Source organism: Hyla sarda, chromosome 8 (genome assembly GCF_029499605.1).
Source record: "Hyla sarda isolate aHylSar1 chromosome 8, aHylSar1.hap1, whole genome shotgun sequence".
In the NCBI taxonomy this organism is placed as follows: Eukaryota; Metazoa; Chordata; class Amphibia; order Anura; family Hylidae; genus Hyla; species Hyla sarda.
The window spans coordinates 102,299,815-102,317,367 of NC_079196.1; the positions used below are offsets into that span (position 1 = coordinate 102,299,815).

Below are 17,553 nucleotides of genomic sequence, written 5' to 3' on the forward strand. Positions count from 1 at the left end.
ACAGGGGATTTATAAGAATGGGGCAGTGTTTCCCAACCAGGGTGCCTCCAGCTGTTGGAAAACTACAACTCCCAGCATGCCCAGACAGCCTTTTGATGTCTGGGCATGCTGGGAGTTGTAGTTTTCCCAACAGCTGGAGGCACCCTGGTTGGGAAACACTGGAATGGGGGCTTAGTAGGAAAGGTGCTGTGTAAAAAGCATAGTAGTCAAAGCTAATTCAGTTTTCTCAATGCTGACCCGATTTCTAGATACTAATAGTAATTGTTAAAGGGGTACTCCGGTGGAAAACTATTTTTTGTTATCCAAAGGATAGGGGATAAGATATCTCACCACGGGGGTCCCGCCGCTGGGGACCCCCGCAATCTAGTATTCACTACCCACCTGTTTGAGCTGCACACCGCGGTGCCAGCTCACAAATAGCCGTGTGGCGACCACAGGACCGGAGTATCGTGACGTCACCCCCCGCCCCCTCTATGCAAGTCTATGGGAGGGGGCGTGACGGCCGGAGTCGTGAGGGGGGCAGATAGATGCAAGCACTGTGCTTGTGATTCAGGAGAGAGCTCTGTATTCCAAAAAGGAAAGAATTTTTTCTGTAGTATTCAGCAGCTAATAAGTCCTGGAAGGATTAAGATTTTTTTATAAAAGTAATTTGCAAATGTGTTTAACTTTCTGGCACCAGTTAAAAAAAAAAAAAAAAAAAAAAAAAAAAAGTTTTCCACCAGAGTACTCTTTTAACAGCTTAAATATGGGTACATGTAAGAGTACAACACGGTATAGATAATAAAACTCCAATTGGTTGTTATGAGTGACATGTCACTTGTTCTCTGTGAATAATTAAAATAAGGTAAAATCCTTACATTTAAACAGGTCTGTCCCTTTAAATGTTAACAGCTATAAGGGCCAGCTACAAACTCTGCAAGCCCTGGCAATTCATTGATAAATGTGATTTCCCACTGTGTAACATGGCAAGGCCAGGTCCCCCCTTATAATCATCAGAATACTGTTCCTCGATGATTCCTCCTGGAAGTGTATGAATAAACTGACATTTGGCTGTGACTATTGTCCTTGCCGAAAAGCTAAGGGGGAGATGTATGAAAAAGTGTAGAGTAAGAGTGGTGCTGTTGTCCATAGCACTGTGGACAAGAAAAAAAAAAGAAATTCAAAAAGAAAAGAATTTCCTCTGTAGCATACAGCTGCTAATAAGAACTGAAAGAGAAAAGATTTTTTAATGGAAGTAATTTACAAATCTGTTTAACTTTCTGGCACCAGTTCATAAAAAAAAAAAAAATAATAATAATAAATAAAAAAATGTTTTTCCACCCCTTTAACTGGACACGCTATGGGGACACCTCCCCAACTGGTAACACCCCATTATCAATGTATTTATCATTTACAAGTAAAAACAACAGAAGAATGGCATAATGCAGAGATCTAAGAAAAGATGCTCCAGAATTATTATTTTATGAAGAATACAAGTAATTACTAAACACAGATGTGTGCTACAAGTGGTCTTTAAAGAACACCCCCCCCCCCACACCAAATAATAATACTGCCAAAAATAGGAGTACTTGAGATGTTTTCCTATGTGGATTTTCAATAACTGTCAGACTATATTCCCAGAAACAGGCCTAACTAAACAATGGTGGAACCAAATGTTATTTTATTGGCTTTTTTGTCATTTAAAGAGGAAATGCTCTTCAAATAGCAGAGAGTCATGCATAGCAGTCATGTCATCTAAAGCCAAGATAAAGAAGGCATGCAAATCTTTCCTTTAACTTACAGGGCTCACTTCTGCCTCTTGTGTAAAGTCAAGGTGCCGCCTGGCTTGAAAGGGTCTTCCCAATGTAACATGCTGTAAATTTGGGTCAGAAAGGAAGGAATAAAAGGTGTACAGGAACAGAGGGTGAGAGAGTGTGAACAAGGGGTTCAAGCAAAAAGACAAAAGAAATATTAAACACATCACGATAACAAATATGCTATAAGAGCATTATTCTATAGTCATGCAGCAAACTAACCACATGCAGGACAGACATGAGGTCTATCAGAGGAATCATGCTTCAGTATCTTCATTAATAACTAGAGATGAGCGAACTTACAGTAAATTCGATTCGTCACAAACTTCTTGGCTAGGCAGTTGATGACTTATCCTACGTAAATTAGTTCAGCTTTCCGGTGCTCCGGTGGGCTGGAAAAGGTGGATACAGTCCTAGGAAAGAGTCTCCTAGGACTGTATCCACCTTTTCCAGCCCACCAGAGCACCGGAAAGCTGAACTAATTTATGCAGGAAAAGTCATCAACTGCCGAGCCGAGAATTTTGTGACGAATCGAATTTACTGTAAGTTCGCTCATCTCTATTAATAACATAAAATTAGCAGTAAAGCAGAAGTTAGAGGACGGATCATCCAAGTGACATGAAGTGCCGCTAAAATGGTTGTTGTCTCTAAAAGGCGATGATAAAACACCATTTTGTCAGCATTTTTTGTCTCAAAACCAAAATTATAAAAAAATGTATTAGTATGTAAGTAAGTTAAAGAAAAACAAAGCAAAAAAAAACCTAAACAAACATAATGTATTGCCTATTCTTTTAGGCTTCAACCAAAACAGATTCCTTTTATTTCAGAATGGGCCTGTAAAATACCTTATTACATGTACTCCTGTCCCATGTGTGCTTTCTAAGTCAATCTTAAAGCAGACCTGTCATCAGGGTTTGAGGGTACAAAGTAAGGACATTGCTATACAGGGCTTTTGACCCTGAATCTGAAACAGAGAAAATGTCGGCAGATAAGAACCATTTGGCCCATCTAGTCTGCCCAATAATCTGAATCCTATCAATAGTCCCTGGCCCTATCTTATATGAAGGATAGCCTTATCCCATGCATGTTTAATCTCCTTCACTGTATTTGCAGCGACCACTTCTGCAGGAAGGCTATGTGCTGCAGTGGGGGATCATTAACATTATATTTTTATAGTTCGGACATTTACGCACGCAACAATACCAAATATGTTTATTATTTCTTTTTTTATGCTTTTTTGTATTAAGGGGGTATTCCGGGCAAAAACATTTTATAAGATGTCTGATCGCGGGGGGCCCGCTGCTGGGACCCCCCGCGATCTCCCTACAGCACCCGCGGGAGCTGCGTCTCCTGTTTCGGAAACCTTCAGGTTTCTAGGACTTGGGACGTGACTTCACGCCACGCTGTCACGCCCCTTCCATTCATGTCTATGGGAGGCCCATAGACAAGAATGGAGGTGATGTGGCGTGACGTCATGTCCCCAGTCCAGAAAACCCGGAGGTTTCCGAAACTGGAGACGCAGCTCCCGCATAGAATGCAGGTGCTGCAGAGAGATTGCGGGGGGTCCCAGCAGCAGGCCCCCCATGATCAGACATCTTATCCCCTATCCTTTGGATAGGGGATTAAATGTTTTTGCCCGGAATACCCTTTAATATGGGGAAAAGGGGTGATTTAAAACTTTATTGGGGGAGGGGCTTTTTCACTTTTTTTTACATTTATTTTACACTTTTTAGTCCCCATAGGGAACTATTTATAGCAATCATTAGATTGCTAATACTGTTCAGTGCTAATGCATAGGGCATAGCACTGATCAGTATTATCGGCGATCTTCTGCTCTGGTATGCTGGAAGGCAGATCAGTGCAGAACACCCTGGGAGATGGATGGAGACAGGTGAGGGGACCTCCGTCCGCCATCTTGGCTGATCTGATCACGGAAATCAGATCAGCCATTATAAGTGCCGCACTGCCCAGATGCCGTGATCTGTATTGATCACGGCACCTGAGGGGTTAATGGCAGACATCAGCGTGATCGCTAATGTCTGCCATTATTGGCGGGTCCACGGCTGCTGACAGCCGCAGGGACCCTTCGGGAATTAAGCGAGCGCAGCTCCTGCACTCATGTCACAGCCATGCCGTAAATGTAGGGCGCTATGCGCCAACTGATGCTATGCAGCCCCGTATATTTATGGCGCATGTCCTTAAGGGGTTAAGGAAGCTAATACTAAAAGCTAAGCCCTAGCCAAGTGTATATGAACTCTAAAGCACCTTAATCTTTGGTATTGCAGGTATACATGAAGTTTGCAGATAAATATTCTTTACAATAAACCTGTTTATACAAAGCAGCAATGAGCACACATACTTCCTAAAATGCAATGAGTGTTTATCTACCGGGCCTTGCTGCAATGCGAAAAGGAATGACTGGGAAAAAAATGTGTTTCTGTCACGCAATGGAATACTCAAAGTTTTATAAAGTGCTGGAAGGTTACAAGTAGACAGATCCTAGAAAGAAGCCTCTAGGAGTTGTACAAGCGACTAATTGCATTATCCCATGAGCGCCTTCTGATTGTTTTAATAAATGTTTCAGTGTTAAAAATCATCAGTTGCTATGGAAACTCCACATTGCTCTGGGATCAAGGGACCTACCAAATCTAAAATCCTACAATCTTGGTATGTCAAATAAAAAGATATCGCCCCTCATTATTTTATTTAAGGCCTAATATGTACATGGAAAAATAGACTATAACAGGTCTGAGTAAAAACCTCCTTTTATAGAAAAGAGTAGAAGTTTGTGCACACATTAAAGGATGGTGAAGCGTTAATTCGGAGTTGGTTAACAACAATATCAATGCATGCAGTAGATTAGTAACTGGTTTTGTAGCACTAGAGATGCTTCACATAATCTTATGATAGTCTTTTCTCAGCCTGCAATGATCAGACACTAAATAAACAATGGAGCCAAAAGACAAATCATCCTGGTTCTGCCAAGGTATGTATAATTCTGTGAATGGTCATAGCAAATCATTCTTATACAGATTCCATATTTTTTTTTAGTATCTCCTGGCTGGACAACTACAGTAGAATTTCTAGACTAATCATCAAGTCCAGCTCATGTAATGGCTCCCATGTTACATCTTTGTGAGAATAAGCCCCCCCGCTTCCGTGTTTAAGGGCGTCTTGTGACATGAGAAACGCAAGATGTAAAAAGTGTCCCGGCAGCTCAACGGAGCTGATCGGGACCATTGCGGTGAATGTCCCAATCAGCTGAGAGGATGGCGGGAGGGTGCTTACCTGGCATTATATGGCATAGCATTGAACAGTATATGGAATCAAAAGATTGCATGTTATAGTCCCCTGAGGGCTAAAAAAATAAACAAAGTGTTGAAAAAAAAAAAGTTTATGGAAGTGAATTAACCCCTTCCTAATAAAAGTTTGATTACCCCCCCCCCTTTTCCCATTTTTTAAATAAAATAAAAATAATCATATATGTGGTACCGCCGCGTGCATAAATGTCCGAACTATTAAAATATAAGGGTAGTTAAACCGCACAGTCAATTGCGAACACATTTAAAAATACTATTGTGCATTTTTGGTGACTTCATAATCCATAAAAAAATGATTAAAAAGAAATCACAAAGTCCCATCAAAACAAAAATGGTACCGATAAAAACTACAGATCACCGTGCAAAAAATGACCCTCATATCACCCTGTAGCAGAAAAATAAAAAAGTTATAGGGGTAAGAAGATTTTAAACACTCATTAAGGTGTCATTTTTTACCGAAAAGTGCACTGCGTAGAAACGTTACAAAGTGGCATGTTTTTTATTTCAGCCCACAAATAAGTTTTTTTTGTTTTGCCGCAGATTCCGTTATAAAATAAGTAATGTCATTACAAAGTACATTTGGTAACACAAAAAATAAGCCCTTATATGGGTCTGTAGGTGCAAGATTGAAAGAGTTATGATTTTTAGAAGGGGAGGAGGAAAAAACAAAAAAGTGTAAAAACGGAAATTGGCCTCGTCCTTAAGGTCAAAATGGGTTTCGTCCACAAGGGGTTAAGGAATCTGACAGCAGGGTCACCCACACTAACCTGCTTATCGGTAAGATTTGGTGCAGATTTGTTGAGTGGATTTCCAGGTGGATTTGCCACATGTAAACTGAAGCAAAATCAGCAACAGAATTTTCCTGTACCTTAATTCCCATTGAATTTGGTAAGGAATAGCTACAACAGACTTGCATACTTTCTGCAGTAAAAAATGATGCACATTTCTTTTTCATTGATGTTTTTTGTTGCATCTGAAAATGATTTGTTAAAATCTGCACAGATTATCCTTAGCTTTTACGCTTTAGGTCAAAGTACTTGGTTTACAGAGCGTTTTATCAGTTCCTAAAGCAAATAATGTGGTATTGGCAATGGGTCTATTGAGTTTAAAAGGGTACTCCAATTGCCCAGCGTTTGGAACATTTTTTTCCTAACACTGGGTGCGGGCTGCGGGGGTCGTGACGTCACACCACGCCCCCTCAATGCAAGTTTATGGTAGGGGGCGGCCGCAGCCACCAGGCCCCCTCCCATAGACTTGCATCGAGGGGGAATGGTGAGACATTACAAGGGGTGTGGTTGTAATGTCACGACCCCTGCAGCCCGCACCTAGCGTTTGGTACTAAATGTTCCAAACCCTGGGGCAGTGGAGTATCCCTTTAATGGCAAAAGTAGTCTACATGTGTCTACAGTTGGTCCCTTTTTCCAAATCAACAGAGAGATTAAAGGTAGTCAATAATTTACTATTAAGTTGGATCCGTTAAACTCAATGGATTTGCTGCCACTACACTTTTTTTGAAGGAATGTCAAGGTACATCTACATGTACTGGTGAAATGCATTGTGTACCCAAAACTTTACTGATCAGTGATCTGATGCTCTCTGGCTATTATATGAAGGGACATTATAGCTTAGTTTGATGCCCTGTGGTACTGTTGACAAGTGGAAAAAGAAAAAAGAAAAAAACAAGCGGGATGTCTCACTACTGCAGCAAAATCATAGTATAAACTACAGTAGATATGAGGCAGACATCAACATGAAACGAAATCCTAAACACTTGTTGGTTCGATTCATAGGAAACAGACAAAGTATAGGCTCTTATCTCGAATACTTTGTGGGGTACAGGTTCTGTAAATTCATATTAGGCAGATGCAAAGAAGAAAATGTGTACAGAGCCACAAGTCCACGTAAAGTTGTACAGTGGCCAATCAGTGTGCCCTAAAAAACACCTTTAGGGTCTATTCACAAATGCAGGATTTTAAACTGCATATTTCAATGTAAACTAAATGACTGGACACAGCTTTAAATTCTGTACAACAAATCTGCGCAGAATACTGTAGGTGTGAATAGACCCTTAAAAGGTCTGTAGGATTTTCTATCTGGATCATGGGAAACATTGAACTGTCTACTTCATAAAAAGAAGGACCGCCACCACTGTAGTATAATATAGATTTAGCACCGCCACCACTGTAGTATAATATAGATTTAGCACCGCCACCACTGTAGTATAATATAGATTTAGCACCGCCACCACTGTAGTATAATATAGATTTAGCTCCGCCACCACTGTAGTATAATATAGATTTAGCACCGCCACCACTGTAGTATAATATAGATTTAGCACCGCCACCACTGTAGTATAATATAGATTTAGCACCGCCACCACTGTAGTATAATATAGATTTAGCACCGCCACCACTGTAGTATAATATAGATTTAGCACCGCCACCACTGTAGTATAATATAGATTTAGCTCCGCCACCACTGTAGTACAATATAGATTTGGCACCGCTACCATTGTAGTATACTATAGATTTAGCTCCGCCACCACTGTAGTATAATATAGATTTAGCACCGCCACTACTGTAGTATAATATAGATTTAGCACCGCCACCACTGTAGTATAATATAGATTTAGCACCGCCACCACTATAGTATAATATAGATTTAGCACCGCCACCACTGTAGTATAATATAGATTTAGCACCGCCACCACTGTAGTATAATATAGATTTAGCTCCGCCACCACTGTAGTATAATATAGATTTAGCACCGCCACCACTGTAGTATAATATAGATTTAGCACCGCCACCACTGTAGTATAATATAGATTTAGCACCGCCACCACTGTAGTATAATATAGATTTAGCACCGCCACCACTGTAGTATAATATAGATTTAGCACCGCCACCACTGTAGTATAATATAGATTTAGCACCGCCACCACTGTAGTATAATATGGATTTAGCACCGCCACCACTGTAGTATAATATAAATTTAGCACCGCCACCACTGTAGTATAATATAGATTTAGCACCGCCACCACTGTAGTATAATATAGATTTAGCTCCTCCACCACTGTAGTATAATATAGATTTAGCACCGCCACCACTGTAGTATAATATAGATTTAGCACCGCCACCACTGTAGTATAATATAGATTTAGCACCGCCACCACTGTAGTATAATATAGATTTAGCACCGCCACCACTGTAGTATAATATAGATTTAGCACCGCCACCACTGTAGTATAATATAGATTTAGCACCGCCACCACTGTAGTATAATATAGATTTAGCACCGCCACCACTGTAGTATAATATAGATTTAGCACCGCCACCACTGTAGTATAATATAGATTTAGCACCGCCACCACTGTAGTATAATATAGATTTAGCACCGCCACCACTGTAGTATAATATAGATTTAGCACCGCCACCACTGTAGTATAATATAGATTTAGCACCGCCACCACTGTAGTATAATATAGATTTAGCACCGCCACCACTGTAGTATAATATAGATTTAGCACCGCCACCACTGTAGTATAATATAGATTTAGCACCGCCACCACTGTAGTATAATATAGATTTAGCACCGCCACCACTGTAGTATAATATAGATTTAGCACCGCCACCACTGTAGTATAATATAGATTTAGCTCCACCACTACTGTAGTATAATATAGATTTAGCTCCGCCACCACTGTAGTATAATATAGATTTAGCTCCGCCACCACTGTAGTATAATATAGATTTAGCTCCGCCACCACTGTAGTATAATATAGATTTAGCACCGCCACCACTGTAGTATAATATAGATTTAGCTCCGCCACTACTGTAGTATAATATAGATTTAGCTCCGCCACCACTGTAGTATAATATAGATTTAGCTCCTCCACCACTGTAGTATAATATAGATTTAGCTCCGCCACCACTGTAGTATAATATAGATTTAGCACCGCCACCACTGTAGTATAATATAGATTTAGCTCCGCCACCACTGTAGTATAATATAGATTTAGCTCCGCCACCACTGTAGTATAATATAGATTTAGCTCCACCACCACTGTAGTATAATATAGATTTAGCTCCACCACTACTGTAGTATAATATAGATTTAGCACCGCCACCACTGTAGTATAATATAGATTTAGCACCGCCACCACTGTAGTATAATATAGATTTAGCTCCGCCACCACTGTAGTATAATATAGATTTAGCTCCGCCACCACTGTAGTATAGTATAGATTTAGCACCGCCACCACTGTAGTATAATATAGATTTAGCTCCTCCACCACTGTAGTATAATATAGATTTAGCTCCGCCACCACTGTAGTATAATATAGATTTAGCACCGCCACCACTGTAGTATAATATAGATTTAGCTCCGCCACCACTGTAGTATAATATAGATTTAGCTCCACCACCACTGTAGTATAATATAGATTTAGCTCCACCACCACTGTAGTATAATATAGATTTAGCACCGCCACCACTGTAGTATAATATAGATTTAGCACCGCCACCACTGTAGTATAATATAGATTTAGCACCGCCACCACTGTAGTATAATATAGATTTAGCTCCGCCACCACTGTAGTATAATATAGATTTAGCACCGCCACCACTGTAGTATAATATAGATTTAGCTCCTCCACCACTGTAGTATAATATAGATTTAGCTCCACCACCACTGTAGTATAATATAGATTTAGCTCCACCACCACTGTAGTATAATATAGATTTAGCTCCACCACCACTGTAGTATAATATAGATTTAGCTCCACCACCACTGTAGTATAATATAGATTTAGCACCGCCACCACTGTAGTATAATATAGATTTAGCACCGCCACTACTGTAGTATAATATAGATTTAGCACTGCCACCACTGTAGTATAATATAGATTTAGCACCGCCACCACTGTAGTATAATATAGATTTAGCACCGCCACCACTGTAGTATAATATAGATTTAGCACCGCCACCACTGTAGTATAATATAGATTTAGCTCCGCCACCACTGTAGTACAATATAGATTTAGCACCGCTACCATTGTAGTATACTATAGATTTAGCTCCGCCACTACTGTTGTATAATATAGATTTAGCTCCACCACCACTGTAGTATAATATAGATTTAGCTCCACCACCACTGTAGTATAATATAGATTTAGCTCCACCACCACTGTAGTATAATATAGATTTAGCTACACCACCACTGTAGTATAATATAGATTTAGCTCCACCACCACTGTAGTATAATATAGATTTAGCTCCACCACTACTGTAGTATAATATAGATTTAGCACTGCTACCGGTGCTAATATAGATTTAGCACCGCTACCACTGTAGTACTAGTATACTACATTTTATCTTCTATCGCTCTCTGTACCTTTTGGGAAACCTCAGACCCGGCACACAGACTTTACACGAGGCAGATGCCAGCTCGCCAACTTCATTAGCCGTATTTGCACACTGCCATATGTGCCAGCAAGCGCAAGAACCACAACATACCACAGCGCAAGAAGAACTACACACCGCAGCAGGCACTGCGGACCCAGCGAAATACCCCTGCTTCTCCACATCTAGGCCTACATACTAAGAGGGGCTCCGCTAGCAGCCACTCTCACTGCAAGAACCAGGGAGGCTTGAATGGCTAAGGGTGAGCAGTACCATGTACCAGTATCTATTACAGGATCATCTCTCATTTCATTTGCACATTATTGATGAACATTGTTAACAATCGCCACAATTTTTGCATAAATACCGTATGTTTATTCCATGATTAAAATCATTCTGCATTACGCACAGGTCAAATATTTTTCCCCCCTTCATCTTGGAACATTATCAGCATTGTTTTTACTGCAGTTGAGTGGTGGCCCCCCTTTTTTCAGCTTTTAATGTTTTATATATATTTTATGCTGCTATACTTATTTATTCATTATATATATATATATATATATATATATATATATATATATATATATATATATTTATTTTTTCTTTGCATCATTTGTACATTTATCTTACCATAACCACCCACGAGGGCCCTTTGTATATGCATTTGACTACTTCTTTTATTTAATATATTTTTTTTAGACCTTAAGCTCCAAATTCCTTTCTCATATTTCTGTCTCCTTCACAAGCTTAGATAACATAAGTCACATTAAAAGATAAACTATTGAATAAAATAAAGCTTCATCTATGGCCTGGACAAAAGATCAATTGAATTTCCAGGGTTAGTGGTTTTTAAAAAGTCTGACACAGTTACTTTAAAAAGTTTTAGAGACATCTTATTCTCGGGTTAGCAAACAAAGGGAAAAGACTTTTACTGTGTATCATGATACAGAATAGAATAGTTATGAGTCTTGAGTCATATGTTTTCCATTATACACCATTCTGATTTGAGAAAATTTGACTGAAATGTTCTTTATTTTCTTAATGAAGTTCCAATCCTCTTAAACAATTCTTTTCATGTATTTCTAAGAAAATTCTTTTCTAGGAACCACCCCACAAGGAGCAGACGTCAGAAGTCCATAGGGACCTGTGTACTAGAGCTCAAAACCTACAATTACTAATCAAGATCTTTTATGTGCACTAAATAAAAACAAAGTACAACACATGTGAAAGATCGAATGTCTCAATGCTCAATGTATCTAAGCACTAGTAAGGCTTTAACAATGCAAAAGAGGACCAGTCAGCAGCCTGTTTGTTAATATGTAAATGACGCCTGAGTGCCTGTGGGAAGTTCTTCAGTGCAGCAATAGCCCAGGATTGTGCCTACCCTCCCTGGTCTCTTGCCATAAGGAACGCCCCCCTGGGCACTTAAGGGAGTAGTCCAGTATCCAAAAACATATCCCCTATCTGTTTTAGATGGCGGGGTCTGACTACTGGGACCTCCCCAATCTCCTGCCCGGCGCCCTGGCTTTTTTGTCTGAATGAAGTGTGTTGACCACTGCATAAAGCTTTGTCAGACATGCCCCTTCCATGTATCTCTATGGCAGAGAACCCATGGTGAACCCACCATTAGAATTTGAAATGCAAGCTGCACATGTAACATGCAGATTCTGTGTTCGATTTCGCCCATTGCCTTACAATATCGGAAATCCAGATCGGAACAGAAGGTGAATGCTATAGATGTGAAGAAAAAAAAAAAACTGCAGCATGCCTAAAATATACCACAGAGGTGTTTTTTGCCAATCGTATTTGTTAAAACCTATATTATTTACACTGTAGATACAGTGGGGCACAAAAGTATTTAGTCAGCCACCAATTGTGCAAGTTCTCCCACTTAAAAAGATGAGAGGTCTGTAATTTTCATCACAGGTATACCTCAACTATGAGAGACATAATGAGCAAAAAAAATAAAATCTAATTTTCAGATTTTTAAAGAATTTATTAGTAAATTATGGTGGAAAATACGTATTTGGTCACCTACAAACAAGCAAGATTTCTGGCTCTCACAGACCTGTAACTATTTCTTTAAAGTGCAACTGTCACAAATTTGTACCCCATAAACTAATCGCAGGGTAACAAAGTTCTTTAGAATTACTCTCCAGGTGTACATTTTATTGCTTTCTAGCAGCTTTTATCACGCTAAAAATGCTTTATAAGACAGTCATCATATATCATATATCATCAACAGTCGGCTAGGCGTGACTATGGCGTGGCACAACGCCTATCTCCTGTATGTCATCGCTAGGACTGCTGTGTGATTGGTCCCAGCACATAGGCCCCTTTATTATCCTTATCTGTGGCGGCGATCATACAATTGTAAGTAAAACAAGTGCCCGTTCTTCTATCAGTTTACAATGCCCATTCTCCTATTAGGTTACAGTGCTGTCACAGCCGGTTAGCTTGCATAGCAAGCGGCAGAGCATTACGCTGCGCACTGGGGCCGGGAGCAAACGCTTGCTATGAAATCTACCCGCCTGCAGTGCCGGTGATCGGAAGAAAACTGTCTCCTGGTGCTGCGGGGCGTAAGCGCTCTCTCCTGATGGCCCCAGTATGCTGTGATATCATCACCGGCGCTGCAGGTGGCTAGTTTTTATAGAAAGCTTCGTAAAGTGGATTCGTAAGAAGCATTTCAAGATCCTCGAGTGGCCTAGCTAGTCGTCAGGTCTCAACCCCACATAAAACCTTTGGAGGGAGTTGAAAGTCCCTGTTGCTCAGCGACAGCCCCAAAACATCACTGCTCTAGAGGAGATCTGCATGGAGGAATGGGCCAAAATACCAGCAACAGTGTGTGAAAACCTTGTGAAGACTTACAGAAAACGTTTGACCTCTGTCATTACCAACAAAGGGTATATAACAAAGTATTGAAATGAACTTTTGTTATTGACCAAATACTTAACCTCTTAAGGACCGAGCCCTTTTTCACCTTAAGGACCGGAGCGTTTTTTGCAATTCTGACCACTGTCACTCTAAACATTAATAACTCTGGAATGCTTTTAGTTATCATTCTGATTCCGAGATTGTTTTTTCATGACATATTCTACTTTAACTTAGTGGTAAAATTTTATGGTAACTTGCATCCTTTCTTGGTGAAAAATCCCAAAATTTGATGAAAAAAATGAAAATTTTGCATTTTTCTAACTTTGAAGCTCTCTGCTTGTAAGGAAAATGGATATTCAAAATAATTTTTTTTTGGGTTCACATATACAATATGTCTACTTTATGTTTGCATCATAAAATTTATGAGTTTTTACTTTTGGAAGACACCAGAGGGCTTCAAAGTTCAGCAGCAATTTTAAAATTTTTCACAAAATTTTCAAACTCGCTATTTTTCATGGACCAGTTCAGGTTTGAAGTGGATTTGAAGGGTCTTCATATTAGAAATACCCCATAAAAGACCCCATTATAAAAACTACACCCCCCAAAGTATTCAAAATGACATTCAGTAAGTGTATTAACCCTTTAGGTGTTTCACAGGAATAGCAGCAAAGTGAAGGAGAAAATTCTAAATCTTCATTTTTTACACTCGCATGTTCTTGTAGACCCAATTTTTGAATTTTTGCAAGGGGTAAAAAGGAGAAAATTTTTACTTGTATTTGAAACCCAATTTCTCTCGAGTAAGCACATACCTCATATGTCTATGTTAATTGTTCGGCGGGCGCAGTAGAGGGCTCAGAAGGGAAGGAGCGACAAATGGTTTTTGGGGGGCATGTCACCTTTAGGAAGCCCCTATGGTGCCAGGACAGCAAAAAAACACACATGGCATACCATTTTGGAAACTAGACCCCTCAGGGAACGTAACAAGGGGTAAAGTGAACCTTAATACCCCACAGGTGTTTCACGACTTTTGCATATGTAAAAAAAATATATTTTTTTTTTACCTAAAATGCTTGATTTCTCAAAAATTTAACATTTTTAAAAAGGGTAATAGCAGAAAATACCCCCCAAAATTTTAAGCCCAATTTCTCCCGATTCAGAAAACACCCCATATGCGGGTGAAAAGTGCTCTGCTGGCGCACTACAGGTCTCAGAAGAGAAGGAGTCACATTTGGCTTTTTGAAAGCAAATTTTGCTATGGGGGCATGCCGCATTTAGGAAGCCCCTATGGTGCCAGGACAGCAAAAAAAAAAAGCACATGGCATACCATTTTGGAAACTAGACCCCTCGGGGAACGTAACAAGGGGTTAAGTGAACCTTTATACCCCAGAGGTGTTTCATGACTTTTGTATATGTAAAAAAAAAAAATTTTTTTACCTAAAATGCCTGTTTTCCCAAAAATTTTACATTTTTAAAAAGGGTAATAGCAGAAAATATCTGCCAAAATTTGAAGCCCAATTTCTCCCGAGTACGGCGATACCCCATATGTGTCCCTAAACTGTTGCCTTGAAATACGACAGGGCTCCAAAGTGAGAGCGCCATGCGCATTTGAGGCCTAAATTAGGGACTTGCATAGGGGTGGACATAGGGGTATTCTACGCCAGTGATTCCCAAACAGGGTGCCTCCAGCTGTTGTAAAACTCCCAGCATGCCTGGACAGTCAGTGGCTATCTGGCAATACTGGGAGTAGTTGTTTTGCAACAGCTGGAGGCTCCGTTCTGGAAACAGTGGCGTACCAGACGTTTTTCATTTTTATTGGGGAGGGAGGTGGTATAGGGGTATGTGTATATGTAGTGTTTTTTACTTTTTATTTTATTTTGTGTTAGTGTAGTGTAGTGTTTTTAGGGTACAGTCACACGGGCGGGGGTTCACAGTAGTTTCTCGCTGGCAGTTTGAGCAGCGGCAGAAAATTTGCTGCAGCTCAAACTTGCAGCCGGATACTTACTGTAATCCTCCGCCCATGTGAGTGTACCCTGTACATTCACATTGGGGGGGGGGGAACATCCAGCTGTTGCAAAACTACAACTCCCAGCATGGACGGTCTATCAGTGCATGCTGGGAGTTGTAGTTTTGCAACAGCTGGAGACACACAGGTTGTGAAACACCGAGTTTGGTAACAAACTCAGTGTTTTGCAACCAGTGTGCCTTCAGCTGTTGCAAAAGCTACAACCCCCAGCATGTACGGACAGCGGAAGGGCATGCTGGGTCTTGTAGTTATGCAACAGCCGGAGGCATACTACATTGGCTGGGGATTCTGGGGATTGTAGTTATGCAACAGCTGGAGACACACTGGTTTACTACTTAACTCAGTGTGCCTTCAGCTGTTGCAAAACTACAACTCTCAGCAGTCACCGACAGCCAACGGGCATGCTGGGAGTTGTAGTTATGCAACCACCAGATGCACCACTACAACTCCCAGCATGCACTTGAGCTGTTTGTGCAAGCTGGGAGTTGTATTTACACAACAGCTGAAGGTACACTTTTCCATAGAAAGAATGTGCCTCCAGCTGTTGCAAAACTACAAGTCCCAGCATGCCCATAAGGGCATGCTGGGAGTTGTGGTGGTCTGCCTCCTGCTGTTGCATAACTACAGCTCCCAGCATGCCCTTGTTGCATGCTGGGAGCTGTTGCTAAGCAACAGCAGGAGGCTGTCACTCACCTCCAACGATCCACACAGGACTGTCCCTCGCCGCCGCCGCCGTCGCTCCTGGGGCCCCGATCCCAACAGGGACGCCGGGGATCGGGGTCCCCAGCACCCGGGGTCGTCTTCCCGCTCACGTCCTCCGGAAGAGGGGCGGAGCGGGTTGCGGGAGTGACACCCGCAGCAGGCGCCCTGATTGGTCGGCCGGTAATCCGGCCGACGAATCAGGGCGATCGTGAGGTGGCACCAGTGCCACCTCACCCCTGCAGACTCTGGCTGTTCGGGGCCGTCTCTGACGGCCCCGATCAGCCAGTAATTCCGGGTCATCGGGTCACTGGAGACCCGATTGACCCGGAATCCGCAGCAGATCGCTGGACTGAATTGTCCAGCGATCTGCGGCAATCGCCGACATGGGGGGACATAATGACCCCTCTGGGCGATATGCCGGGATGCCTGCTGAACGATTTCAGCAGGCATCCGGCTCCGGCTCCCCTCCGGCTAGCGGTGGGGGCCGGAAATGCTCAGGGCGTATCCATACGCCCTCGGTCCTTAAGGACTTGGAAATGGGGGCGTATGGATACGCCCTATGTCCTTAAGGGGTTAAAGGGGTACTCCGGTGAAAAACTTTTTTTTTAATTTTTTTAAATCAACTGGTGCCAGAAAGTTAAACAGATTTGTAAATGACTTCTATTAAAAAAATCTTAATCCTTCCTGTACTTATTAGCTGCTGAATACTACAGCAAAAATTTCCACTGTAGTATTCAGCAGCTAATAAGTACAGGAAGGATTAACATTTTATAGAAGTAATTTACAAATCTGTTTAACTTTCTGCCACCAGTTGATTTATAAAAAAAAAAAAAAAAAAAAAAAAAAAAAAAAGGGGTTTTCACCGGAGTACCCCTTTAATTTCCACTATAATTTGCAAATAAATTCTTTAAAAATCAGACAATGTGATTTTATGGATTTTTTTTCTCATTATGTCTCTCATAGTTGAGGTATATCTATGATGAAAATGACAGGCCTCATCTTTTTAAGTTGGATAAACTTGCATATTTGCTTGCAGACTAAATACTTTTTTGCCCCACTGTATAATGATGGGTTTACATATAGAAGGGGATAATAACAAACTGTGTAATTCTTAGATTATGTAAACTTAGACTAGACAGTTTAACAATGTGCCAGATTTTTAACAGTGACTTGTGACTATTTTGAAAATCTGATGCCTCTTTAGACTGTCTAGTTTATGCTTGCACTATGCATTAGTTGACTTTATGCCACAAATATTTTTTGGTATTTATAAACCTATTTATAAACCATTTATAAACTTTTAATTGAAACCATACCAATCTTTAAAGGGGATAGATTCACATTCTAGAATTCTTGTCCATTGTTCAGTTGTTTACTGCTTTAGAAAGCATCTTGAGCATCAAGCAACAGTTCTTATAGGGAATCTCTTTTCAGTGTGACAC

The 17,553-nt window shown here is 40.8% G+C and overlaps 1 protein-coding gene across 5 annotated transcripts in view; it reads right to left on the reverse strand.

The window, feature by feature from the left end:
* The window catches only part of RAPH1 (Ras association (RalGDS/AF-6) and pleckstrin homology domains 1), a 201,008-nt gene that overhangs the window by 68,188 nt on the left and 115,267 nt on the right, over window positions 1-17,553 (reverse strand). For 3 of the 5 annotated variants that reach the window (XM_056537175.1, XM_056537176.1, XM_056537179.1), the window contains exon 5: window positions 1,781-1,852. The exons of the other annotated variants lie outside the window; for them this stretch is intronic. In XM_056537175.1, coding sequence (XP_056393150.1) covers window positions 1,781-1,852 — 72 coding nt within the window. The remainder of the gene's footprint in view (window positions 1-1,780; window positions 1,853-17,553) is intronic. 5 annotated transcript variants of the gene reach the window in all.